Consider the following 27,908-nt stretch of genomic DNA (forward strand, 5'->3'; position numbering starts at 1 on the left):
GAGGAATTACTACTTTCGAGTAATATCTTGAAGTTGTGGCCTGTAATTGTGAAAATTATCAGCAAGCCTTAGGAGTTTCAATTTCATTAAATAAGTACCATACCTAAAATCTGAATGGACTTACATTTGTAATGGGTATGGACATTTTCCAATTATCAATTTTTAAACAAGTGAGATGATCATAGGAATGACTAAAGGGAATTCTTAAATTTTATTGGATTGCTTCCCAATTTGAAACAAAATAACTTGGGTTATTATGTGGAAAATGTTCCATACAGTGAGCTGCAAGTTATAGTTAGATACAAAAAATGCAATATCATGAATAAACTCATAGTATCCACTCATAGTCAAGAAGTATTTGAGTAGTGGTTATGAACTGTGTACTCCAATTAACTTTACATGATGAGGTGACCGAGATACAACAGTTCCACTAACATGGTGCCCACTACTGGTATTGTCCAATTCATGTAACTGAATGACTTAAGTGACATTACTTTCACTCAATTTTTGTAATGCTCCACACTCATATTTACTTTCTGTGGAATATCACCCAACCTCTCCTTGATCTGTGACCTTGTCTAAGTAGAAAGGCTTGCATATTCCCATTGTCCTGCTCTGATGGGGGTAATTATAATTAGTCCTTGTTGAGTAACCCATACCAGAGAGGTTGGAGGTTAGGAACCTGATGAAATGCACTCCCCATTTTTCCCTCAAAATTGTAGCGGACACAAATCCAATAAAAAAAACCTTGTCAACTATGGGATACAGCCAAATGAAGTAGGTGTTGTGCATGCAGTGGGAGCAGCAAGGCTTCCATAGTTATCACTGTTGGAAACCCTTGAACAGATGAATGGACAGGGTTGAAAAGAAGACAAAGGAGGGAAAATGTAAGAATAGGGGTTAAAATATAAGGATGCCATTGAGGATAGAGGAGTTAGGAGACATTTAGCTGGGAACGGAGATGAAATATTGAAATACTGGACTGTGTAAGATGAGATGGAAAAATAGTGAGGACTATCGGAGCAATATGTGCATAGTGACTTGCCAAGGACTACACTCTTGGTGTGGTGGAAGTTCTCATGACTCATAGAGCTATACTCGTGGGAGCAATGATAATTACTCCTTGTATGTTCACCCATGCCAGAGGCTTAAAATGAAGGGAAGGAGGCTTAGTAAAAGGTAGTCCACAGAGCATCTGTTCCTCAATGAGGGTGCTGCAAATCCATGTGACCCCAGTGGGACAATCATTTCAGTATTGGCATTACTACCTTGATCAAAAAGTTCCCGGAATAACCACCGTGTGGCGCTCCCATCGTTCCGATTTGAGTTCTGTTTTTTTTGTTAAATTGGTACATCTGTTGTTGATATTCCCTTTAAATCTTAGTGTCATAACTTGACATTTGCAAAAGTTACGGTCGGTTTTCGGTATGTCCATCAGTGCTTCCTGCGATTTTTCCATTACTTCCTCTCGGCTGCTAAAACGCGTTCCCCGTAATGGTTTTTTAACTCGATTGAACAGAAAGAAGTCACAGGGAGCCAAATCAGGTGAATTCGGTGGCTGTTGGATGGTATTTGTTGCATTTTTCGTCAAAAAATTACGAATAATGATAGCACTGTGCGACGGTGCGTTATCATGGTGCAAAATCCACGAGTTTTCTGCCCACATTTCTGGTCTCTTTCGGCGAATTGCTTCACGCAAACGTCTCATAACGCCCAAATAATACTCTTTGTTTACTGTCTGGCCTTCTGGCAAAAATTCATGATGCACTACACCGTTGTAATCCATGAAAACCGTCAGCATTGCCTTCTTTTTTGACTGAAAACGACGTGGTTTTTTTGGTCTCGGCTCATTTGGTGAACGCCATTCACTTGCCTGATGTCTGGATTGCGTGTCGTACTCATAAACCCACGTCTCGTCTCCAGTAATGATCCTTTTGATGAATGTGGGATCGGATTCAGCCTCGCAAATCATGTCTTTTGCGACGTCAACACGGTCTCTTTTTTGCATGAAATTGAGGTCTTTTGGAACCAACTTTGCTGCTACACGACGGAAACCCAAATCATTAACCACAATGTCTTGGGCGGATCCATAGGCAATGTTCAAGTCCTCCGCTATTTCTCTGATGGTTAATTTGCGGTTATTGACCAACATTTCTTTTACTTTATCAATTTTTTCACCGACTTTCGATGTCGATGGTCTGCCACTGCGTTCATCATCTTCGATTGACTCACGACCACTTCTGAACCGCTCGTGCCACTGGTAAACGACCGTTTTTTTTAGAGAATCGTTGCCGAAATACTTTTCCAACATTTCCAACGTCCGTGCGCCACTAAATCCGTTTTTTACGCAAAATTTAATACAAGTTCGTTGTTGCAAATTTAAATCCATTTCTGCAATTGTAAAAAATCGCCAACACACACAGAGATAGATGTACTCTTGGCTACGTAACTTTTGCAAATGTCAAGTTATGACACTACGATTTAAAGGGAATATCAACAACAGATGTACCAATTTAACAAAAAAAACAGAACTCAAATCGGAACGATGGGAGCGCCACACGGTGGTTATTCCGGGAACTTTTTGATCAAGGTAGTATGTTAAAAACACCCTTGAAGATGGCAACAAGAAATCACCTCATGTATTAATCCAATGACTTTATCATGGACACAATTATGAAGATGAGTCCTGGCAACAAAGGAAGAGTTTTTGTGGGCTCACTTTTAGCTCTTTTGAGAAGGAATTTGGACAGCAGACTTTACTGGATTAGTATCAATATCAATCTCAAAAAGGGAAAATCAGCAGTATATGAAAACTAGTTTGATTCCATATGCAGAAAAAGCATCAACACCAGAGGATCATCAACAAAAGACTAGAAAAAGAGATCAAATTAGTTCCCAGGAAATAATTAGTTCAGGTTTAGAAAGAGAATAAGTACCCATGATTTTCAAGAAGTTTTCTCCGGTTTCCCACTGGGTCAGGTTGCAGTACACCGACGTTTCGAAGGCTGACTCTGCAATCGTCTTCAGGGTGAAGAACTTCTTCAGAGAGAACTTCTTGAATACCATACGCCGGGAAAACCTGAGATCCTTCAAGTACCCATGACTTCATAGTAATATTGTGGTGATCATTGGATAGGGGGCATGGAGAATGACCAGGATGTATTTGATTGCCTTGTTTGATTTTGAGAAGGAATTTGATAGAGCAAACTGGGTACAGTTAATGTGTTTCTCAGGAGATACAAGTAGACTGGAGAGATGAGAAAACTTATCTGGCACCTGTACATGTCTGAGACAGCAAATGCACAGATATATTGAGAATTGAGATGGGTAATGCTAGGCAGAGGAGTAAGACAAGGATGTCCACTATCACCTGTTATTTTCACTATAAATGAAAAATAAATGGTAACAAGGCATGGGAAGGGCTGGGTTGAAAGTAGGTGAGGAATCCTTCAATTTTGTGAGGTTTACAGCTGATCAAGCATAGTTAGCCAGTCAGCTACAGTTCAAAATCATGACTGAGCACATTGAAGAATCAGTGTGATAGATATGATATGAGAACTAATGATAAGAAAATGAATATAATGAGATTCTCAAAAAATTGGAAGGCTAAGATAAATATTATAGTTTAGGGACAAGCCAAAACAGGAGGAACAGTTCACCTTTTTGGCCGTGCTTTGGAGGAGCATGGGAAATGTACTTGAGCCATTAAAAGGAATGCATTTGTAAGGAATAATTAATAAAGAATAGAGAGTTAATGACAGGCATCTAGGTAAAGATGTGAAGAAAATATCAATGACAATTTAAATATGAAGCAAAGTTTTTTATAGGTCAGAAACTTGGTAATTGAGGCAGGAAGATGAGTGTAGATTGAAGGTCTTTGAGCAGCCAGTGTGGAGAAGAGTGGGAAAAATTGAATGGATGGAAACAAATGCCATAAATGAATCTGTAGGCATTGTAGGGGAAGAGGGTGTTGGAACTATTTCAAATAAGAATGGACAACTGGATGCCAGGACTACTGAGAGGCAACGGGATGCTGAAGATAGTGATTGAGGGTAGAATGCTTGGAAAGCAAGGTAAAGGGAGGAAAAACGGAATTTTAGAGAGAATTCAGAAAGGTAGAATGCATGTTGTGATAATGAACAAGCTGTTTCAATATGTAGCATTGGGTTTAAGGATATTTTGCATCATATTAGTCGGGGCTTAGGAGCTCTTCAGTGTAGTCACAGAGGTCATCAAAAACCAACCCTACTTTAGCCTGGATTATTTCTATAAAATCACTTATGTGTTGTGTGGTATGCATGTAAGAAAATATGTTGATGATACAAATATTATTGTCTCAGCCTCCTCAGGGGAGAGTTCGACAAAAAGAGCAGCTGAAGTAGCACAGGTTTTCAATGAATGTCTTCAGTCTTCTAAATAAATGCCTTCTTAACTTCCTAAAACCAAGTATAATAAGGCCAGCCTGATTTATTTCAATAATTTTATTCTCATGTTACTTTTAGTATCCTCTCCCCATGTGGGCATAATCTTCTAAATCTAATAGAGGATTATATGAATTATGAGCAATACTCCTTGTGATGCACCATCTCAACCTCTTTGCAAAAGGCTTGGTTTATCACTTGTATCGGACACATGGAGGTGTGGCCATTTTCGTGCATAGCAGAATAAAGGGGACTATTAACTCAGTTCACGTGCCTGTGAAGGAAGAAAAAACCTTTGAATGTGCAGTGTGTTTCCATGAAACTCCAGTGGGATTGCTTGTGCTCATCTCCATCTATAGATCACCAACTGGTGATTTTCATTCATTCATTAAAAAACTGGACCAACTCATTTGCTCCTTATATGCAAGCAACAGAATACTCGTGCTGAACGGCGATCTCAACTGTAATCTCTTAGTTGACTCCCCTCACAGATCAGAATTGTTGAATCTGTTCAAAACTTATGGCATGGAATGTTTTGACAATAATCCTACCAGAGTCACTCCCACATCTGCCACCCTAATTGATTACGCTGTGACCAACTTTAACCATGAAAAAGTAGTCACAACTGTTTGCGACCTAGGTATAACAGACCATTGCATGGTGAAAATAAGTATCGATACTAACCAACCAATGGATAGTCCAAATGATAAAACTTACCCAAGGCGGTCTCTCACTCATGGAAATATGCAGCATTTTCTGCTCCTTCTTCAGTCCCAAAACTGGGACAATGTCTATGACCTTAAGTCAGTAGACGAAGGTTTCAATTACTTTTATTCAATTTTCAAACACAATTTTGAAATGTGTTTCCCAGTAACACATCATAAAATATTTCATAGAACTAAATGTAAGCCATGGCTAACTGATGAGATCCGTTATTACTCAACTATCCTTAAAAAACTTGCTATCTCCAGTAAAAGTTCAAACAATCATGAACAAAGGTTACTCTATAAGGAATTTCAAAAGTATTACCGTAAACTGATTTCTACCACGAAAAGAACCTATAATGATAATAAGTTACTTAATTCCAATAACAAGTCCAAAACTGCATGGGAAATAATTAATGACTGTAGAGGTAAGAAAAATCCACAACTCACTCTCCCAAAACTTTGTAACCCTGAAAATAACACTGCCATTAGCTATTCATCTCTAGCTAATAAATTTAACAAATACTACGTATCAGCTCCTTGCCTAACTACTTCTCCAGCCAATGTGCTTTTAGCAAATGCACCATCGTCAATGTTTGCCAAGCCCTGTTCTGAAACCAATCTAAAAACTATTGTCTCCTCACTCAGAAACAAATCCAGTACTGGCCCAGATGAAATTCCTGGTAAAGTTGTTCATCATTGTTTTGAAGCCATAAAAGCACCCCTTTTATTTTTAATTAATGAATCTTTGATACAAGGGATTTTCCCATCCCAATTAAAAGAATCAAAAGTAGTGCCCATTTATAAAAACCATGGCTGTGTAAATGATTTGAATAACTACAGACCAATAGCCGTCCAAAATACATTTGCTAAAATATTCGAAAAAGCCATGTATATGCAAATAGCATCTTATCTCGAAAAAAACTTCCTACTTTCTAATTCTCAGCATGGATTTAGATCGGAAAGGTCTACCACAACTGCCATATGTCAGGCAATCGACAGCATACTTAATTCATTAGATGCTAAACGCAAAACTCTTGGAATGTTTTTTGACTTGTCAAAGGCTTTTGATAATGTAAACCACAATAGACTACTAATTAAACTCAATAGAATAGGAATTAGAGGAAGTCCTTTAAACTGGTTGAAGTCCTTTATTCATAATCGCACTCAAAAAGTAGTGTTATCAGTTGATGGGTCAAAATATTCATCTGAAGCATACCAAGTTAACAAAGGTGTTCCACAAGGCTCAACCCTTGGGCCACTCCTCTTTCTGATTTACATCAATGACCTACCTAACTGCTTACCAAATAATGATGGAATAATACCAGTGTTGTACGCTGACGACACTAATATAATAATATCAACACAAACATATCCCAGCCTTGTGGAAAAAGCTAAGTCTGTCACACTTGCTATAAACAAGTGGTGTACAGACAACCTTCTAGACTTAAATGTAAATAAAAGTAAAATAGTAAACTTTACACACAATAAGAACATATCAGATGATCTGCTGGTAAAAATCAATGACCTATCAATTGAGCGTGTGACAGAATGCAAATTTCTAGGTATTTCTCTATGTGCAAATATTTCTTGGGATACTCATGTAAAAGCCCTCCAACACAAGCTCAGTTCAACTTGCTACTTATTAAGACACCTGTATGAAACTACAAGTAAAACTGTACTACTCAATTTGTACTATGGGGAAATTTACTCAAATATAACCTACAGTATAATATTATGGGGATCAGCTGCTATTTCTCAAACCATCTTTAAAATGCAAAAGAAAGCTATTAGAATCATCGCCAGGAAACCTTACAATGCTCCATCAAGGCCTATTTTCCATGAATTAAATTTGCTACCTCTCCCATGCATCTACATTATGTTTTTAATTCTATATATAAAAAATAACATCGGCAACTATTCTCTTAACTCTGCCTATCATCATCATTACACCAGAGGCAGGAATGACTTCCATTATGGGAATATAAGAACTAAAGCATTGAAATTAGGACCCAATGAAATGGGCATCAGATTATATAACAAACTACCCAAAAGTATCAAGGATACACAGGGAACTGCCATATTCAGGCATAAACTAAAAAGATATCTACAACGCAATATGTTTTACTCGGTTGATGAATATCTCAACAATATTCCTGACCAGTAAGTTCATACTTTTAGTTTCTAGCAATGGTAATGGTCTGATTCATGTTTGTGATCAATGATTTTTCTGAATTTGATATTGTATGTGCATGTTACAGCCGATGTTCATGGGTTTGTACCAAACACTTATGTAACTATGAGCATCTATTCTTTTATGTATCTTAACTGAGCCTGTGTCTTTGCTCCTCATTGACGTGCCTTATATCATGTACATACTTCACCCACCTGGTATTTTTGTATTGTGATCTCTGGGCAAATAAAAAGTAATAATAATAATAATAATATATATACACACACATTATATATTGACATATTTATATTTATACATTAATTATGCTGCATTAAAGCATGCTCCAAAAGTTTTCCATTTTTTATTTTATCAATCATGGTATCCATGAGGTCAATTCATCAGCTCAGAGCACATAGGAACTTTAACTTGTTCAATTCTCATATGAATGGGAAATGAAAAACAAAAATCATATAATCCTGTTGCTTCAATACTAAAATTCAAATATCTTTGCCACTGAGTTTAATGGCTGTCAGAACATCTCTGTCTGTTGGGGGGTTGGGTGTTCTCAAAGAGGAGGGAGATCTCCAAGTAGACATTGCCTAATGTACTGCCCCCAAAGTGAGAGAATGATGGGCATCAAATGTCATCACCATCCAGGCTGGGAACAGGGGTATTTGGTCAAAATGCATCCCCATGAATCACCCTACCTCCTCACACTATTTCCATGGGAGAATGAAATGGACACTATATAGCACAAAGGACAATTGAAATTTTCCTTGGCTACCATTCAGTTTCTCTATAGTTAATGAGATGCTATTCTACATTGAATATCTTCTTATAATAATGCATTTATCTGTCCAGAGATTTGGTGTATATTCATGCATACACAAATATAGGGCACCTCAGATATAAACTTTGCAATTTTAGAAAAAATACTATTAATATATACATTTGCATACCAATATAATATTATATTTACATATTATTTGGATAAGTGGGAATTGATGAGTACTGATAATTCCAGAAATTCATAAACAGAATAATTTTTTTCTTGTAAAGAGCTTTTTCTTGTAAACAGGTACTTTTGTTTCATATTTGATTAAATGGGGAAGTTCATTGAATAACCTTAAGTCCATTGCTTTGGGACCATAAGTAGTACTGTTTGTTCTGACAAATGGCTGGTTTAGGTCATTTCAGGTCCTTGTATAGTTACTATAGCAATGGCGGTTGGACCTGTACTGAGGCGTATATGCCTTGTGGTTTGAAATAATAGTGTGTGCCCAAATTTGCCATAACAGGTGAAACTGGTTGTGATATCACAAAATGGGTGCAGAATTTTACATGTTATACTTTGCTTTACTGCCTATTAAATCAGTAGGGGCTCCACTAATTAATTCCTGGCAATGCACCTTTATACTGCCATAAATGAATTTTAAAAATTTCAGGGGTCAGAATAGATGAAGTGAGGTGAAACACATTTTGCAACTATTTTAATTGGGCAATAAATGCTTAAATAGTAATGAAGTGACAGCTTCATTATTGCATTTGAACAATTTGTTCTTTGGATATTGTGGCGGTTCATTTGTTTGTGCGAGTCAGGGGTGTACAGCGAGGTGTCATCCCTAGGCTCGACCTACGAGGAGGCATTTTGACCCATGCGGAAGCAGTCACGCCTCAACCCCCGCCGAGCGTTCATCCCTCTTGTGCACGTTGCGCCCATGGCATATATCTTTCCGTGTTGACCTTGGTCTGTTATCCACAGCACTCAGAATAAATCTGCTGTTCATTCAAACGCTTTATGTGTGCTTTATTAGTATTTCCTAGCACCGCCTGTGCTAAAATAATTTCCAGCACTCCCACAGAGATCAAGGATGATTATTCCCAATAAATAATTGTTGAAATAATACAATACTGATTGATCTTATGCAAGATTTCTGCCAAACCCTTCCCTTACATTACCATTAGGAAATGTATCAAAATGGTGCATTCACTTGCTCCCTGAAACCTTTGCATAATTTAAGAACAACTCCAAACTTAGTGACCAGCCAGGAGTGACAATATTTGAACCCAGGGTCACAAAGATCGCCAGAATTGGCTGGAGAGCAAGATAATTATTATTGAAAAATAATCCAATCCTTTTATATTTTCTAATGAGTAGTGGTCATGACTTTTATGAGAGTAAAAATAAACTACTACCACTTACCCTTGATGCATTTTCATAAATACTGGTCACAAAATAGGGTTTGTTATGAAAAATAAACAGGTGTACAGAATTTTTTGTTTTTATGTAAATAAATGAACAAAACAATTACTATAGATATTGATCCATAGATTTACAAAATCATGTACAAAATGATGGAATGCACGACACAGCAAAATGTTGACTTTGACCAGGGAATAACATATTAATGAATAAATTTCACATCTCCAGGGCACTTAAATTGAATGATATAACTAATGAATCATGAAACATGCTCAACATTCTAATGGTATGTTAACTCCCCAACAGGAAATGAAACAAAGAAATACATGTTTCTAGTTTAGGTAGTTCTTACTAATGACTTTACCAAATAATGAGGAATTTAATTTTATAAAAATACATTATTTTAATTGTTGTAAAGATACTCTACAGCATCATGTCTTTCTCTAAAGTTTACCATAAAAATATTATTTTAATGGCAGTTCTTCAAATTTGAATGTCAACAATCCTCTGACAGATGTTTTGGAACACTAGAAATGAGTTGGCAAAAATATTTACCTATTAACAATAAAAACACTATAACAAGGCACACCTCATGATTTCAGTTAAAAAAAAAATTTCTATGATGTGTATGATCATGTCTATCAAACAATATGACTGCCTGATATTCATAAGCCCAATTGTAAAGTTGACGACTATTATCTAACATGATTGATAAAGATTCTCACAATGATACAACAGAACAAATTAATTGCAATTAATGATTGATAAATGGCATGAATAAAAAGATAAAAAGTCAAAACAAGCTGCCAACAGTTCATTTAAAATAATTTCATTAAATTCAATGGTGATAGATAAATAGCATTAATATTGTAGTCAATAGGAATATTCAACATATAAATCAACAACCATAAAATAATCAGGTAATCAAACCTTATCAGAATCAGCATGAATTACTACTAGGAAATGTAAATAATTCAGTGCACAACATGCGTAATCTTCGGAGGTTAAGAATGAGGTTGGGGCATGTCCTAACAAGTTGGCCAAAACTTGGTCCACCAGATATGAGATAAATTCTCTACTTCTTTCTCCTCTACATTTACATTTTTACACACAAATATTAACAAGATACATGTAAAGCAACCCAAGTGCACAGATCCAAACCAATTTGGAAAACACTCAGCACAGCCATAAGCACTTTTTCAATCTCAAATGGTTTTAATGAGTACATTTTTAAACCAAACAAACAGATTGTTCTTCAGTAGATATCATCTTGTTGCTTTAATACAATTTCTAATTCCCATAAATTTAATTATTGAGATTCATCGATTTCTCTCACACACCTATATATGTGTATATAAAATGAACAACTCTGAAAGATAGAATGACAGCAATGAATTACTTATGAGGAAGAGACGTGATCATGTCAATTAAGGCAACATATCAACACAAGATCACACGAAGGCACACTCATATCACACAAACATACACATTACTAAAATACCACACCGAAAATATGTTTTACAAGATTCTATTTTAGAAATACTTCCACAGCCACCTACATGACTGGCAATTTAACAAAATTTTGATCTAATATAATTACGTATGTGCAGATCTTTCCTTGTGTATAAAATCACATTTAGCACATTGACCAATTCAGCGCATAGAAAACAATAATAATGTCTAAATATGTTTCTCGCACAAGTAACACTGTTGGAAAACTGGTGAACTAAAATGATTTTAGCCACATAAATGTCATTGCTACGTTGTAGCAATTTCATAACAGTAACATATTACAGCAAAATGGCACTGTCAATCACTTTTTAAGTTTTCAGGCAACAACGCCGGCTCATCTTTGGTAGCAACTTCCATTTTTCTTGATGCCTAAAAATGCTCCGGTACCTCTTAATGTGCACTTCTTTTTTTTTAAGTCATTCAAGGCACATCAGCACTCTACAGTCGTTAACTATCCCTGTTGGGATGTTTGGCAAGGAATCTGCGAGGCCACGGCAAAGGCCACTCATATTGCCGTGGAACAGGGCCTCCTACATTACCCTCAAAGTATCGGAACATTGGATACCACCATACACGACTAAGGAAGTTATTTGGTCCACTTTGCTGCAAGAGAAGAAAAATAAATCTTTTCAATATACCCACCAATCGAAATAACCTTATCCACATTCATTTAACAGTTTTTAAGAGTCATTAATCAATTTCATAATTTCCACTTCAAACATATCTTTACCATGTTCAAGTGTTTTTACATGATTGCTTATGGTAACTCTATATCCTCACCAAGCTGGCAACCATTTTCAATAGTAAAATTGTTATACTTCATCGTCACAGACTTCGCTTTCGATACATTGCATACATTCATAAGATAACAAGGGAGAATGAAATTTTTCACAATTTTTAGGGGCACATCATGTTTCACCATAACACTTATGTATGGCAATAGCATTTACCCAACACCCTCATTACTCTCAGCCCAACTGACCCTGAAAACATGAATGTACACTCTCCCTCCCATTCCCTCTCAACCCTTAACTGTAATCCTCCAACTCTCCTATCACCCCTCGGTCACCAGCCCACCTATTGGTTTTCAAGATACGAACTGACTGTGACTAACTGTGCTTCAACTCAACCCTGCCAATGATCCTGGCATTGTTTATTTTTATACTACCACTCTTCTATCATAGTATGAACGCATTGTTTTTAATGGAATTTGCACAAAGCCAGGTAATTAGGCACACAGACATGTCTGTTTGTTGAGTTAAGAACAGGTATGAATCTTACTAATATATAAGTCAGAACATCAATTTATTTGTTCAGGGATGCATCATGGTAAAAATGATATAGAATAAAGACTTTCATTTTCTGTACAAATAGGGCAAAATACATAAAGTAACACAGGCTAGGTCCCATTTGGATACACTATTCTGGAAATTTTTTAGATCAAGTTTTTGAAAATTTTTTTTCACACACAGAAGGCAACACATATTTAACTCAGAACTAAGATTTCAATTCATTTATGGGGAGCCAAAATCAAACCATCATATTCCTCCTCAAGTTAACAAATTGTTTACAAACATACATGATCCGTTCAATAAGTATCGGGACTGGTTTGCTGTAGCCTAAACGGAGTGGTGGATGGGGGTCCGACCAGTCACCTCGGTAGAGGGGTCCCCTACCACTCAGGCACACTTTAGTTCAGTCGCCTCTGGGCATGCGTTGAGACAGGAGGTGGATTTTTGTGACGTGATTGTTTGTGGTGCCATTGCGCCAGCATTGAGTGCACCGAGGAAACAACGCTACGCTGTGAAGTTTTGCATTAAACTTGGGAAATCTGTATCGGAGACCCTTGAACTCATTAAACAGGCTTATGAGGATGATGCCTTAAGCCGCACCAGAGTTTTTGAGGGGCACAAAATGTTTAAGGATTGCCGGGAGCTCGTCGAAGATGAGCACCGCGTCGGATGCCTGACAACTGCTTGAACCGATGCTCAGGTGGCCAAAGTGAAAAAAGTTATGGACTCTGACAGGCATTTAACTATCACCCTTATCAGTGAGGAGACCAGCCTTTCAGTTGGAACCGTCCACACCATTGTAACAGAGGATCTTGCAATGAGGAAAGTGTGCGTGAAGCTGGTGCCGAAAGTCTTGAGTGAGGAACAAAAACTGTCGTGGGTGGAAATTTTGCAAGAAATTTTGGACTGCATCCAGGTAGATGAAGATTTTCTCAACAACATTATTCCCTCCAAGGATAGCTCAAAAGGAGCTCAAAGGATATCGGTTCGACCCCATTGAGGTGGTTCAAGCGGCAACGACAAAGGCTCTTAACAGTATTCCGGAATCAGACTTCCATTGGGCTTTTGACGAGTGGCAGATGCGCCAAGCTAAGTGTATCAATGCTGGAGGAATGTATTTTGAACATTATTAAGTAATTGTAATGATAACTGCAATAAATTTTCATTTTTGGAACCAGTCCCGATACTTATTGAACGGACCCTGTATATTATGATTTATGCTGACAGCTGAGCAGATGCTTCTACATACATTGCAAACAGCTACTGCAAAATTTGATCGTTTTGAATTATTTCTCAGAGATTTATCTTTTAAAGTGCATCAGTTGGTTTGTTTGAATTCAATTTTTAGATATGCCTCGGCAAATCAAAGCGCATTTGTTCCAAGCATCTGCAAAATCACATGCCCACAGACTACACCATACTCATATGAAATGCTACAAAATTCAAAAGGAAAAGGGCTTTATATCCACTTAAAGCACTTAAAACCTCAGGATGGCCATACCTACACATATTATACTTTCACATCTGCAGGTACGTATGATGCCATTGAGACTAAGAAGTAATGGGCTTACACACATGGATGGATTATTTCATGTGGAAACACAAAAGACTAAAGAACATCCTTTTATCCATTACAAATAAAATGTAAAAGCAACTAGTAATAGAATTGGTCCTCACCACAGATTCAACAATTTCATACCATTAATGAAGTTAACTCCTTCATACCCTTGACAATGGTACATTAATTGAAACTTCAGTCAGGACCAATAAATAATATGTGAAACATTATTATGATAGTATTACATGATGGATCTATTCCACAAAGTAATACTGAAAGATGCAGAAAGGAAGTGAAAAACCTACCTTCAAAGAGGTATTGTTGGCTATCGTATGGTAAATCCAAAATAGACGAGTGGTAATGTAGTAAGCTATTAAAACATCCACAGTATAGTGTCCACGTGCTATGAGCACCATTATAACACCAGTCAGAGCAGAAAGGCATGCTGTCCAGTGAACAAGGTAGCACCGCTTGGGAGTGTCTGAAACAAAAATTGAAATTGAATAAAATCAGGTATTAACGTTATCTGAACTAATACATTTTAAAAAGTTATCAATTCACCAAAAACAATTACACCAATTGTTCCAATGGAAGATATCAATGAAAAATACTTGTTGTCCCCCTGACACAGAAACTAAATTTTTGTACTTTATTTGACAGCATATAAAACAAACCTTTTTTTCCAAAATTATGGTTAAAAAATTATTAGTGAATTTTTTTGAAGGTTCGAACTCTGTGGTTAAACTTTCAACACAATATTATTATCACTTCAAATAGTCGGTAGTACCTATTTTGACTATATTATTTATTTATACGCAATAATTATTATTTAATTGGAGAATGTTGTGATTGGGAATTTTATTATTTAGCTCATCACTATTATGTGACGTGAATATCATGCTGCTCACTTCTGCAATTATGAAAGAGGAGTGAATGAGATATTAAATGAACTTGGTCATGATTTATCACAACTGACCATAACAAAACAGGGTGGAGCTAACATAGAATTATAACTTAAGTTGGTGGGGTGTTGTGCTTTTGCACATACTGTTAAATTTTTTTTCTTTTGTGTGCCCGGCTGAAATAAAGGCGCATCTTTTTTGCTGGAGCATCTTATATGCCACCAAGTACGGTACTTGACTCTCACATTTAGGTGAAATCTGAGTGGGATTTAGCCAATCTAATACTGTTTGGCCAATACTAAGGCTGCCACTATCCTCTGACCTAATTGCCGATGATTAGGTATCAAGGTACATCATCTTCATTATGATAAAAACGTAACCATCTTCTTCAGAGGTAATGTAGAATGAAAATAAAACAATGCGAGTACTTAAACTCTACAGAAAGGTATTCCAGACTTATTTTCAAATTGAAGTCATATGTGAATGGAAGAGATAAATCAACACCCTTACATCATTGACAGATAGGCATGCTGACCCTCCTAAAAATCTACCCAGTTTTGCATTCATCCTGTTTCCTAAAGCTTGGTTTTCTTTCCCTTTTCTACCCTCCACCTTTTCCTCAAGTCTGTTGGCAGACCTTGAACTCTGCTTTTCCCACCCAAAAAGCAATCGCTCAGTCCAAAAACCTCTTTCGTCATCCTTCCTTCTTTCCATACTCATTACAATCCACCCACTCCTATTCTTGCTTCATATGCACTGGGATTTTAAGCATTACAATTGCCAGAATATGCCTCAATAAGGTTAAGCCAGTTAGTTGCATTTTTGGCAAAAATAAAAATGCAATAAAATATAATGCCATGAATTCCATGGTTTGAGTCACTACTTTGTAAAAATTCATGAATACTGAATAAATAAACTTGGTATTTTTTCACACAAAAAACTTTATTATAATTCCACTGGTTCACATGGTAAATTTTTTCTGTGTGAAAAAATACCAAGTTTCATTTATTCAGCGAATTAGAATGTCTTTTAATTTTAATTTCAAAGGTCCTTTATTACCTTAAATTGCCACAATCAATGAACCTAAAATGGTATTAGACAAAAATAGAAACTATAAATAAGGAAGAACATAACCATTCATACTCTCAGCAGGAGTAAAAATCTTCCCTTTTCATCCCACCAACACAAGATTCTAATCCATTACCCCAGCAAGGTGTAATCTAAAGATGTTCTCTACAATCATCCAATAGATTAAAGCTAGTCTTAACCTATTAGACCACCTTTAGGTCATACACAAAACACTTTTTCATTGTTTTTGACTTCCTGGAGAATATAAGAACAAGGTCCTCTCGAAAAAAGATGAGACTGGTCTTTCCCTCCATGAACTGCAAAATGGATCACAACCAGTGAAGTGTTGCCTTGTTTGTGGTGTCTGTGGTATGTAAAACAATGCCTTGCCCATGGTCCTATCTTGACTTGTTTCCACAAAACAGCGATTCTTGTCTGAGCTTGCAAACGCTTGCAGCACAAATTCATGTGTCAGTGAGAATGACAGTGTTGTGTATGTGCATTGAATTTTGTTTCAATCTCAGGAAAAGTGCAGCTGAAACTTAAGGAATGATTCAAGAGGCATTCAGCAATGAATCTATGAGTTGGGCATGGTGTTGGGGGAAGGGAAATGGAAGGGGCCATCTTCTCCACAACCCAAAAAAGCTAGGATATCACAAACAAACATGAAGGTGATGTGATTGTTTTCTTCAATTAGGAGGGGATTATTCATTATGAATATGTACCCAAAGAACAAACAGGGAATGGTCAGCACTCTATAGAGTTTATGAGAAAGTTAAGACAGGCCATGTTGTGGAAAAGACCACAAATGCAGGCAAACAAGTCTTGTTACTTTCATCGCAATAATGTACCAGCTTACACATCATTGATTACTACTGAGTTTTTGGCCAAAAACAGAACACCCATGACCCCCCAGCCAGCACTTAAATGCTATCACAAAAGAACAGTTCCTGGGGGCATTCAAAAGCCGGGAAAAATGTTGGGCATGTTGTATTGGCAGCCAAGGGATGCATTTTGAAGGCAATAAGCATGATTAAAGGGAAACTAATATAATCAAGTATTTAAACAAACAGTCTCATCTTTTTTTTTAACTGGCCTGGTATTTTAAGATACTAGGGTCTTTCTATACATTAGTCACGTAGTTTTACCCATTAAATACAGATAGTCAGGAAACTCAGCCAGTGATATGACTACTGAGTTACCTTACATAATAAAAAATGAGCACACAATGCATTTATAAATCACTGAATCAAAATAATAAAAAAAAGAGATTCTACTCACATTCTCGAATTATAAGATAGCTCATGACAAGGATCACTGTGTGGCCACTATATATATAGTCCCCACAGAAGGTGTGCTGACCATTGATGGACAGCCCAAAACCAGAGAGAAGCTGAAGAACCCGCCGCGCAACAAGGAAGGGGGAGGTTTCATTTGCTTTTGGCGAGCAGTAATAAGTTTGACTTGCAACAGGCAGCACGGTCACATACATAGTGATGGACCGCATCAGGTACAGAATGCCGAGGAGGAGGAAAAGGCGTCTCATTACAATAAACCTGAAAAGATAGAACATTCATTAGCTCAAGCCATACCATCACATGGCGAAAAAATATGTTCCCAAAACAGTAAATTACTTTCTCAAACCCTGTTTCTTAAAGTTGAGTTTTTCAAACATATGGATGAATGGACAAACACTTGAGATTATAACATTCTTACATCTGATTCACAAGCTCTGTCATCACTGTTATTGCTATAGGTAATCTACCGGTTATGGCAGGTTTTGGATGGACACAAGCTATCAAACTATTCTCTTGTATCTTCCAACTAAACACAACCCAACATCCTATACTACAATTAGCCCCTCTTCAATTCCTTTCTTCCTCCCTTTATTCTGCCCAGTATCCCAACTCTATTCCTGCCCCTTCTTCATTTGCCCAGCTTTCTCTCCTCTGTCACAGTCTTCAGCATCCCACTGCCAGCCAATATGCTTTGCATCCATTTTTCCTTTCTCCTTACAATTTCTTTCAACAATCCCCTCTCCTAACCCACCATACTTAGCACTTCCTTGTTTGCTTTCCTTCCTCTCCACTTCTCCACAGCCACATTTCAAAATACCAAAATTTTGATGAGCCTTTTTTTATCATCCCTACTCAACATCCCCATTGTCAATTCTCTCCTTGAGAATGCTTCTTTGCCTAATGCAATTCCTCTTCTTATGTCCCTACTACTGTGACCATATTGGTCCAAAACACTTCCAAACTATGTAAACCGTTCTTTCTGCTCTAGTTTTTGCCCCACTATTTTAATGATTAGCTTAGCCTTTCTCTTTCTGGAAAACCACATAACCTGTAATATATTTACATCTATTCTCATTCCATATGTATTGCATTGAGGAGATGTCATATGCACTGTATTGAATATTTTAAGATTTAATAGGAGATATCAATGATGCATACCTGTGTCTATGAAATACAAGTACAAGCAGCGCTGTGTTAGTGCAGATCACAATAAGGACTTCAGATACTGTTAAACCCCAGTCAACGGCTGAGACGTGGTCGAGGACGACATCAGGAAGAGGGCCATATTTATCCCTGTCAGGCACTCGTTCGTGGACGACTGCCAGTGAAGCCGTAGTAAGAATAAAGTTAACCACTAGAAACAGGAACGCTGCAAAGGGAATGGAAAAAAATGTTAAAAATACCAGTAAAATGTCTCGATAAACAAATCACATTAGCAGTATTTATAATATAAATATGGTGAATAGAATAAATCTTTACTTCAGTTTTAAATTTAATAGCAACAACCCCATTCACATGGATATGAAAACTGAAATAAAATTAATATCAACAGTTAATTCCCGCTAAAAGGGAAATTAGAGATAAATGAGTACTTTAATCAACAACCACCTCTCTACGATACATAGGGTAATTCAAGAACTTTGAGGCGGGCTATAACAAAGCTAATGACAAACCCTCTTGTTGGATGACAAAATGTCTGTTCTCAAAGCTTTTTACCTTATTTTAAAAAAGATAAATTATAATCATAATTGAAATGAAAGAGGATATATCATGACAGGTTCTTTAAATTTTATGGAACAAATTATGTAGTTGTAATCATTCAGAAACGTCACATGACAATGAATGAATGCCTCCTAATACCATTCTGAATGTTGAGTTAAAGGGATTTCAATTTTTTATTCGTATTTTTTTGATAAGCTGATAAGAAACACAACTCAAAATTATTCTTAATGGATGAGGCATCAAAACAAGGGTTCAAAAGTAGAAAAATGGGAGTAGAACTATGAATAGATGGATTATATGGGGTACGTATGATTTCGAAAAACAGAGAATGGGTGGAGATAAATATGATGCAAGGCTAACTGACAAGAAATTTTTCAAAGTATTCATACTTCAACGTTGAATCTATCAGATGTACCTCTACATGAAAGTAATATCCACAAGACAAAGATAGAATCAGAATTAGTACCACAGAATCACTTTTCTAAAACGGAGAAGTGAACCTGTGACTTTGACATTAGAAGTCTGCATACCTAATTACTACTGGTGTTCAATTAATTTTCATCTGAAAATTTTACTGATTGAATCAAGATAGGATGAATTGAAAAACATGTACATTAATACAAATATGGTTATGGAGTGTTATTATTTAGACTTTGATGAACCTGTATACAGATAAGAGAAAATCCACAAAACATTATTTTCATCAGGCCATATTATAAACAAAAAAATGATGGCTGATACAAGAGAGACAGGACTGATACTTTAGACTGGCTTATGTTATTTTTCACAGAAGTTGAAGTACTGTTTTCAGACTAATGCAAAATAAATAAATAAAAACAAATAAAATAATAATGACAGAGAGAACAGCCAGTTGTTAGCTTAGAAAGTTATGTTAGGGGGTGCCCTAAGGGATGGAAGATGGTTACTAAAAGTGTGGGAGGGATATCAAATTAGTCTTTACATTAGTTTATAGTGGACCATGGGAACATTTATTACCCCAAAGATTAGATTCATACTGAAATTAGTTCAAATATGTACTTCAAAGCATCAATCTCAGAGCCTCTTACCGATTCAGAAATAAATGTTAACTAAACTGCCAATTGTATTCTAATACTGTTATCATTGAACCTTAAAGAGTCTGAGAGCACTCTCTTAACTATTGAGAAAAGTGCCAGGAGTGCTACTGCTCCCCTGGAACTTTCAATTTGTTTATTATATATCACGTCCCATTTTTTTTCCAATATCTAGTATTTTTATGCAATTATCAAATAATATATGCCAAAGATGAAACAGCATTAAATAAAACTAATCCTAATTTCTTAAATATGCAACTTCACATTTATTTGATGCATACTTTTTTTTAAACTACTGCAATATCCACACAATCAGTAAAAATATTTGATCAATTTTAACATAGGTCCAAGATAATAGCTTGGCATTCTGAAGGGTTAATATTGCTTCCTTCAAGTTTCTGAAACTATTGTTGATTTCATTGAATTAAGGTGCAATGATATGGCTGATAATAAGTTTCATCTAAGGAGGGAATATTTTTGGAAGGCTTATATGAGAAGAAAAATGACATGGATCTTTCTTTCTGAATCAATAAAGTAATGTGTCACAGGGTTTAACCCCTACTAACTAGATGAGTTAATTATTACTTACATTTAAATATCAACTAGCAGATTAGAAAATTTATACATTTCAATATACTATCAATACTGAAGTACTATGGAGCATATTTGAAATTCTTATATTCTCACATTCATCAAGTCTAACCATGATCACTGACCTGAGGCAAGAAGTTGTTTCTTTATTACTCTTGAAAAATAATTTTTTAAATATCAGTTATATGTCCCATAAGTCAAAAGTATTTCAGAGATAATATGTGACGTGTTATTATCTTAAGAAAATTTCAAATTGATAACATGAAAAATCAGTGACCTATTTGAAACCAGTTAGCATAAGAATCAGGTGAGACAGGTAAAGAATAAGAGGGAGAATTTAGGTTGGAGATGAACAAAGGATTGTCCATTATCACCAGTGTTTTTAAACTTATATGCATAAGAAATTTTAAAGGTGGCATGAAAAGGGCTTGAGCTGGATATTAAAGTAGGTGACAGGGTGATTCAAGTCAGTTTTATCTACAGATGATCAATCAATAGTTGGCCAGACAAGGATTTGCAATTATTATTGAATGCTGGACAGGAGCAATACAAGGCAGCAGACGATTATTTAGGTAGCACTTGTTTCAAAGTAAAATTGGAATAGATGACTCTCATGTCAAGTAAAGGCTTCTGTGAATGATTAATAAAGACTAATATGGTGTGAAATGATGAATGCATCTGAAACCAGGTCTCTGGGTAGAGGATGTGCATACATTGGAAATGCTTGAGATATGGGTATGGATAACATAAGTTGGACAGAGAAGAAGACAATTGATGAAACTTCATACATGGTGGGAGAAGAAAGGAAGTTGCTGTGAGTGAATTCTGTAGGAGGCAGACGCAGTAGTAGCTTCAGGGGAGGCAACTAACAGCTGAGGCTATTTGCGCCATTAGGGCTAGGTGGGAAAGGAGGAAGGGTGGAGAGGAACCTGGCATCAGCATTAACCAACTCTTAATGAAAGGTACCACGTGGTTCACATTTTAACATCCCATCTAATGGATGCTGTACTTATTAAAAGTGCTCTTCACAAAGCACCTCAAGTAGGGATTGGGATACCACAGCAAAAGATTCTGTCCCCAGGATTTGGACCTGGGCCTCTGGGAGGGGAGCCGGTACATTAGACCCCACACCATCCTGATTGTCAGGAGGGTAAAAAAGTGGATGATGGATACTGAGAGGTAATAGAGTATTTAATCTTGTAATTATAGCAGAATGTTATGAAAGTGAGGAAGAGGAAAGGAGGGAAGAGCTTTTTTTTGAAGACATGAAAGTATGAAGAAGTAGATAATATAAGACATACAAGAAGAAAGCCAGGCAATATGGAATAATTACCAAGAACTGTCCAAAACAGACCTTGAAAAGGCTGATTACCCATTGATTAGTGGCCTTTGTTTGATAGTATCCAAAAAGGTCAAACTGAATGATAAAACTGCTATATAATATGAATGGCATTTTCTAAAATTAATCCAAATGATTTGCTGTTACAAACAGTATTTAACCATAAATATACAATAACTAATGTAAATAAATATCTTGTCTTCATTATACAGGTAATAAAACAAAAACTCTGACCACCAAAATGTCACACAATACTACTCAAGACTCGCAGGCATCTTGTGAAACAATATTTTGTAACACAGCATTGGGGCCCGGACAGCAGCACAAGAATTAATAAATGAATATTTACTTTAAATTAAAGTTGTCTTTTCACACACTTTTTTCTACTAAGGAGTGATAGCACTGCTTAATAAAGTACTCATAGGGACAAGGAGAAGCCAGGTCATTATGGTCTTTCTTTCAAGAACATAATTTAACTTGGGTGTTGTTGTGGTCAACTTTTGAAAGTAGAAACAAGAATTTAAGTATAAGTTTGGGAGCTCATTGCGCTTCTTTCATCAAGGCGATCGAATCTGTTAATTGTGTGAGAGGTCTTCCAATGTAATGCTCGCACTATACAAAGCCACCAACAGTGCACATTAAGGGGAATCAATAATTTCACCTGAGTGTCTTAACACTTCCTGAAGTAATCATAACACTTACTTTCTTCTTCCAAGCATTTTTGATAGATTTGATTTCTTCTGGAATATATATCTATATGCATAAATACAGTAATCAACCCTAACGTCAGTTTGGTGGGTGATGGTAGAGTTCACCCAGTACTAATCCCAACGGCATGTGAAATTCACACAGGCCAGTTCCTTCCCCTGTGCTGGCTATGACCTCCCAGAAAAACCTGGTACCCAAAAAATCACCATGCTTATATAGGTTTATATTTATATATGTACGTGTGTATGCATGTATATATTTATATACACATATGTATATGTGTGTACATGTGGTATACCCTCCGGTCGGTAGTCCAACGCTCTAACCCTTGGACTACAGCGACCTACTATATGTATACATACATAAATCACATTAACGACACTGTACGAGGCCCCGCGTGAAAACACTAGACGCACTAACCCCACATACACTCACCGATGAACGTTTTCCACTTCTCCTTGGGGAACCTCGGTTCCTCCCGAAGCGGCGCCGGCACGTCGATCCGCACGACACCGTTCGAATTACAGCTCCCCCCAGCGCCCCCCCCGATCCCCGTCCCCGCGCAACCGCCACCACCGAGCCCGCCCAGCGCATCAGAGTCCTTCTGCTGGTAGTACACCTGCTCCGACGGGCCCTCGCTCAGCTCCCAGCCGTGGTGGTGGTGATGGTGGTACTCCCCGCCCCCGCCGCCGACACCTCCTCCCTTGGGGGGCCTGCCGAGCAGAGGCTCCCGCTGGTAGACGTCCTGGGTCATCGGGTGCGCGATCCCGGCGCCGCCCGCGATGAGCTCCCCCTCGGCCTCCTCGGCGCCGGCGTGGCCCCCCAGGGGATGCCCATCCTCGTCCCCGGGGACGGCGGGGGAGACGGGGGAGCCGCGGTCCCTCCGCGGGGCCGGCGGGTGCGAAGTGGGAGACGTCGAGGGCGAGCGTAAGAAGTGATGCAGGAGGTGGCCGTTGGCGTGGCTCGGCCGGTCCGTGCTCTGGAAGCTCCCGTAATCACCGTGACTGCTCTTTGGATCTAGCACCATCCTGCGAGACAAAGGACGAGGACAACGATTCAAAATTGCGGCAACGTATATTTTTTTTATTACAGATTAACAATTATATCTAAATAAAACACCCTTAAGCCGCCCGCGCAAGGGCGTGTTACGGAGTAAATTTGAGAACCTGAATGATAAATATGAACGTATACATATAAATTTGCACATACATGAATAAACACAAGTATATAATGCATGCACTTAATAATCGAGTTCGAGTCAAGCTTAAAATTTTGCTTGTTGAATGTTTGAGCAGTTACGACTGATTTTTGTTATGCTTATGCAATGAAAGCAGCAGCGAAGTAGAAGGCGTACTTGAATCTGCCGAATCGCCCATTGTGATTCCACACGATTTATTGACCACAAGTTATCAGTTTTGACATCATCACGTCTAACCACCTCAAGCTCTTCCATACATACCACTGGGAAATGTATAGACGCATCATAAATAGTGTTCATAAACCAAAAGTAGTTTTTAAACTATTCCGCATTAGTCTACTCTAATGAAAGGCACCAGAGCATGATTAACTCGATAACAAGGGGCCAGTCCAAGAGGTCCATCTGACAAGCCTTACTCTGCTGCTCTTGAATTGTTACCTAAGATTCGTCCCCTAAGAATCGGTGCAGAGGAATTTTAGATGATGAGTAGGCGGTCTTTTTGACCTGCCTTGCACTTCAGGGGCCCAGGCCTTATGCGCAAGGTTACGCGTAATTGTAACAGGGGCTCTCTCCTTAGGAAGAGGAAAATAACATAATGGCCTGTTTTCTTCTCCTGGGTAGCAATCCCTGTCATTTACATATGCCAAGTCTCCCGACACCACGTCTTGGCCCTCACACGTGCCGTCATATCGGCCGGGATCTCGGGAGGGGGTTGACAATTCGATAACAGCCCGGACACCTCAGATTGGTGATTACCTTGAAGGGGACGTATGAAGAAGCTAAGGATGAGACCCTTGGCGCAGGAGCTAAGGAGAGGAGACGGAGCCGACGATTTACGAGATGCGTGGCGCAGCCAATCTGCATGGCAGGTAATTTAAATTACGATATCCAAACCAAATTGTAAAAAACGCATATGTATAGCGAAATCTCTGTTATAATTATATAAAAGAAATATTTCATCCCTGAAATTTTTAATAATTTTTCTTACCTCGTGCAACACGCGATGAAAATAAAATGAACTATTACGAACACTTCATATTTACACAATATAGGCCAGGTCCATAAGCAATCCATGACCCGCGCTCGTCTTGTAGGATTTTATGAAGATGCAATCGAAGTAATTGCATCTGCGGGTACTGAAAACGCCTCTTCCAACAAAAATCACAGCTCGGTACAGTGCAGTACTTACTCTCCAAAATCACGTTCCAACAAAAATGAGCCACGGTCCCTCGACACGTTAAGCCATTAAACAAGCCCATGAAGAGCCATTTCAATCTCCTAAAACTGGTGCAGTAACGTCCTCAACCTTTTCAAAATATGGCTCACTTTCAGGCTGTATTTACTACCTTTTAGTCTACCTACGGACTCAGATATATCACCAAAAGTTATTTCCTTGGAAATGTAACAAAATAGGGCAAGAAGGAAAATTAGGACATCAAATACTTTGGATGAGAGCAGTTATACTGTGTTTATAATTTATGAACAAGCTGTTTCTTTAACACAATACCTAAAGCATGGTCCTAACTGTTAAGAATACATTTGAACAACGGCAACTTTATTGGTCATTTACAGCATTCAGAAGGATTTCTTTTACAAGGACAGCATAAGGGAACTAATCAACCTAATCACGTGAAATTAACATGTATTCACAGATTTCTGTTTTGGTCAAGTGGGTCACGAAGGTGCTTTGATATTGAATGACTAATACTATCAGATTTATTTTATTCCATCTCTTGTAGATATGGTTAAAAGGGTTAATTGGGCATGAGGAGGAAAGACAAGTCGAACACGAGTAAAAATGGAGCGAGGGGGAAAATTTGCCATTGATGAAAGTCAGAGCGACGCGAAAGTCGAACAAAAATATTTTTTAGGAAGGAAGGCTCGTTATTTAAAAATAAATTAGTATATTTATACACCGGTATAGCCGAACAGACATTCAGCAAATGGTTCTGCATCTCATTTAAACAAACCGAGAATAAATGTACAACGAAACAGCATTCCTAACACCTTATAAATGCTTATTTTTCTTTCTCCTTTACTGTGTTCCGCTCTGAAAAGAATAATCGCCAAATAAATGATAAAGAAAATCACTTCCACGAAACAATAAAAAATTGAAAAAAGTAGCCGGAGGCGACCTAACAAGGGCCAAATTTCCCGGCTACTAACACTGGACGTTGACATCTACGCTTCGCCATTGTTTTCCTTATATAAAAGAGGTTTTCACTCTACCAAAACGATTTCTCAAGGCCCAAAACCAGTGAAATAACAGATTCGAGGAATTTAGATGAGAGCTCGTATAAAAATAAGATGACCCGATTTTAAGTCATACCGTAATCCCAAAGAAAAAAAACTATTCATATCGTTTTTGCAATTTCCTAGTGGCAAAAATCTTCTTTTTTAAGGAAAGGAACTGAATATAAAGCCAACTTAAAGAGGGATGTTGTCCAACAGTTGACTGCAAAAACATTTTCATTGAGAGCATGAAATGATTTAAGCTGAGGTTGACGACGTGGTCAAGAAAAGAAAATTGCGCTTTCTTAGACATTCATTCAATGAGCCTAATCATGAGACATGTCTCGAAGTTATGCCCAACGTTCAATTTCGACATTAACATTCACTTTAACTCTTGTGGATTAATAGACACACCATTAAAATTCCGTTAAATGGCCGTGACAAGTAAAGTTCCCACCGTACACGATAAAACAATTCATAAGATGAACTAAGTTACTAGGTGGGTTCATAAACTCGAGAATCGTATAAAAAACGACAAAATCTGTCAAGTCCCAAATATAATTGCATTTCGAGTGCATGCACTTTATAAATCACGATTGACTTATCACTAATTTACATGCAAAATAGGAAGCTCAAAAAGTAGAACGAGCGGATAACATTCACTTCGCAAAATTTCCGTGAGGCGCAAAGTGAGCGACGATATGCGTGAGTAAACACTGTTTAAATTATTGTCCTGGATCTCGAGTAAAGGTGCCAAAATAAATCAACACGTCACTTCATCATTCCCAGGCACTGGCTCCGCGGTGTTCGACATTAAATGATAACTCAGGAGAGAAAACAGCCCAACGGTAAAATAAAATGACGAAATATCCTCCGATGCCACATGCTCATCACAAACAAAAACAAGGAAAAATCCTCGGATTGGCCTTTTGACAATAATGTGCGCTTCGGGTAAATATTCAACAATCTGCGCATTGTTAACACTTGTCATAATCAAACTCCTATTGAATTCGTGCTTCAACGATGTCACATTTTACTGAACATTTCTCATATAAATAATACTGTCAGTCACCATCGAGGTTGTAAAAAATCATCGAAAACATTGCAGTGAAATTAGAACGGACGCGTCAAAGAAGAATAACCACGACATGGAGGTCACCGAGCGCATAGTGTAAAACAGCTCAGTTGCGGTGCAACCTCCGCTAGAACATAATCCCAGTAAAACGTTTCTTCCTACCCCCTCTGAATCACCTTGCGCATTCCACTAGACATTATTCAAGTCACATAGGCACTAATTACCGATAAGTTTTACCTTCGGACGAGAGTTGGGAGGGCCGCAATAGTGACGGAAGCAGTCGGAATTTTCATTTTGGCTCGAAAATTATTTCAAACCGTAAAGTCCACTGCGGCGCAACACAATTTTGAATCCATCCCCATCGGCCCACCTCATGATCACCCCTCACCAACTTCACGCCATCGCCACACCGTAATCCCAGGAACACATCACACGAACGAAAAACCTCACTATCCTCAGACGCACGCAGGAATGCACACAAATACACTCGACACACGAACGGGAGGGAGCCCGTGACCGAAGCGGCGGGGTTCAAGCTTCCAACGTGACAGTCTACGGCGCTTTCCCGAGCGCTTGTAAGGACGCCCTGGGTTAAAACGACGGCCAGCGCTGGCAGAGCGGGAAGTGAGGAGGGAGAGGTTGGAAGTGGGAGGGGGGAATCGGCAGATGGGAGAGGGGAGGAGGAGGAGGCAATTCCCCTCCTCCCGAAAAGGTTCGGGAGAAGGGGGAAGAGAGTTGTGTTATGGAGGAGGGCGAGAGGGGAGGCTCCTGCCACTAGGCCCCCCTCCACCTTCGAAAGCGGGCTTTGCAAAGGAGCGGAGTCACTCCTTGGGGGTCCG

General features: G+C 38.0%; 1 protein-coding gene across 1 annotated transcript; it reads right to left on the reverse strand.

Annotated features, from left to right (window-relative positions):
• Positions 1 to 9,564: 9,564 nt before the first annotated feature.
• On the reverse strand, positions 9,565 to 27,673 carry LOC139701114 (phosphatidylcholine:ceramide cholinephosphotransferase 2-like). Its single transcript, XM_071599690.1, has 6 exons — positions 27,307 to 27,673; positions 23,000 to 23,592; positions 18,290 to 18,500; positions 17,115 to 17,389; positions 14,169 to 14,344; positions 9,565 to 11,616 (listed from the first exon to the last, which is right to left on the reverse strand). Exons 1-6 carry the CDS (start codon positions 27,360 to 27,362, stop codon positions 11,461 to 11,463), a joined length of 1,467 nt encoding a protein of 488 aa, XP_071455791.1. The 5' UTR covers positions 27,363 to 27,673; the 3' UTR covers positions 9,565 to 11,460.
• Between the last annotated feature and the right edge of the window lie 235 nt (positions 27,674 to 27,908).

The sequence above is a fragment of the Hetaerina americana genome, unplaced genomic scaffold (genome assembly GCF_022747635.1).
Source record: "Hetaerina americana unplaced genomic scaffold, ioHetAmer1.1.p SCAF_11, whole genome shotgun sequence".
Classification (NCBI taxonomy): Eukaryota; Metazoa; Arthropoda; class Insecta; order Odonata; family Calopterygidae; genus Hetaerina; species Hetaerina americana.

Coding starts and splice junctions, on each gene's coding strand:
- LOC139701114 (XM_071599690.1), bottom strand. CDS start 27,362: ATGAAAATTCCGACTGCTTCCGTCACTATTGCGGCCCTCCCAACTCTC. Junction 18,501..22,999: donor GAAGTGGAAAACGTTCATCG/GTGAGTGTATGT, acceptor TTCCCTTTGCAG/CGTTCCTGTTTCTAGTGGTT. Junction 14,345..17,114: donor CTATCTTATAATTCGAGAAT/GTGAGTAGAATC, acceptor TTTTTGTTTCAG/ACACTCCCAAGCGGTGCTAC.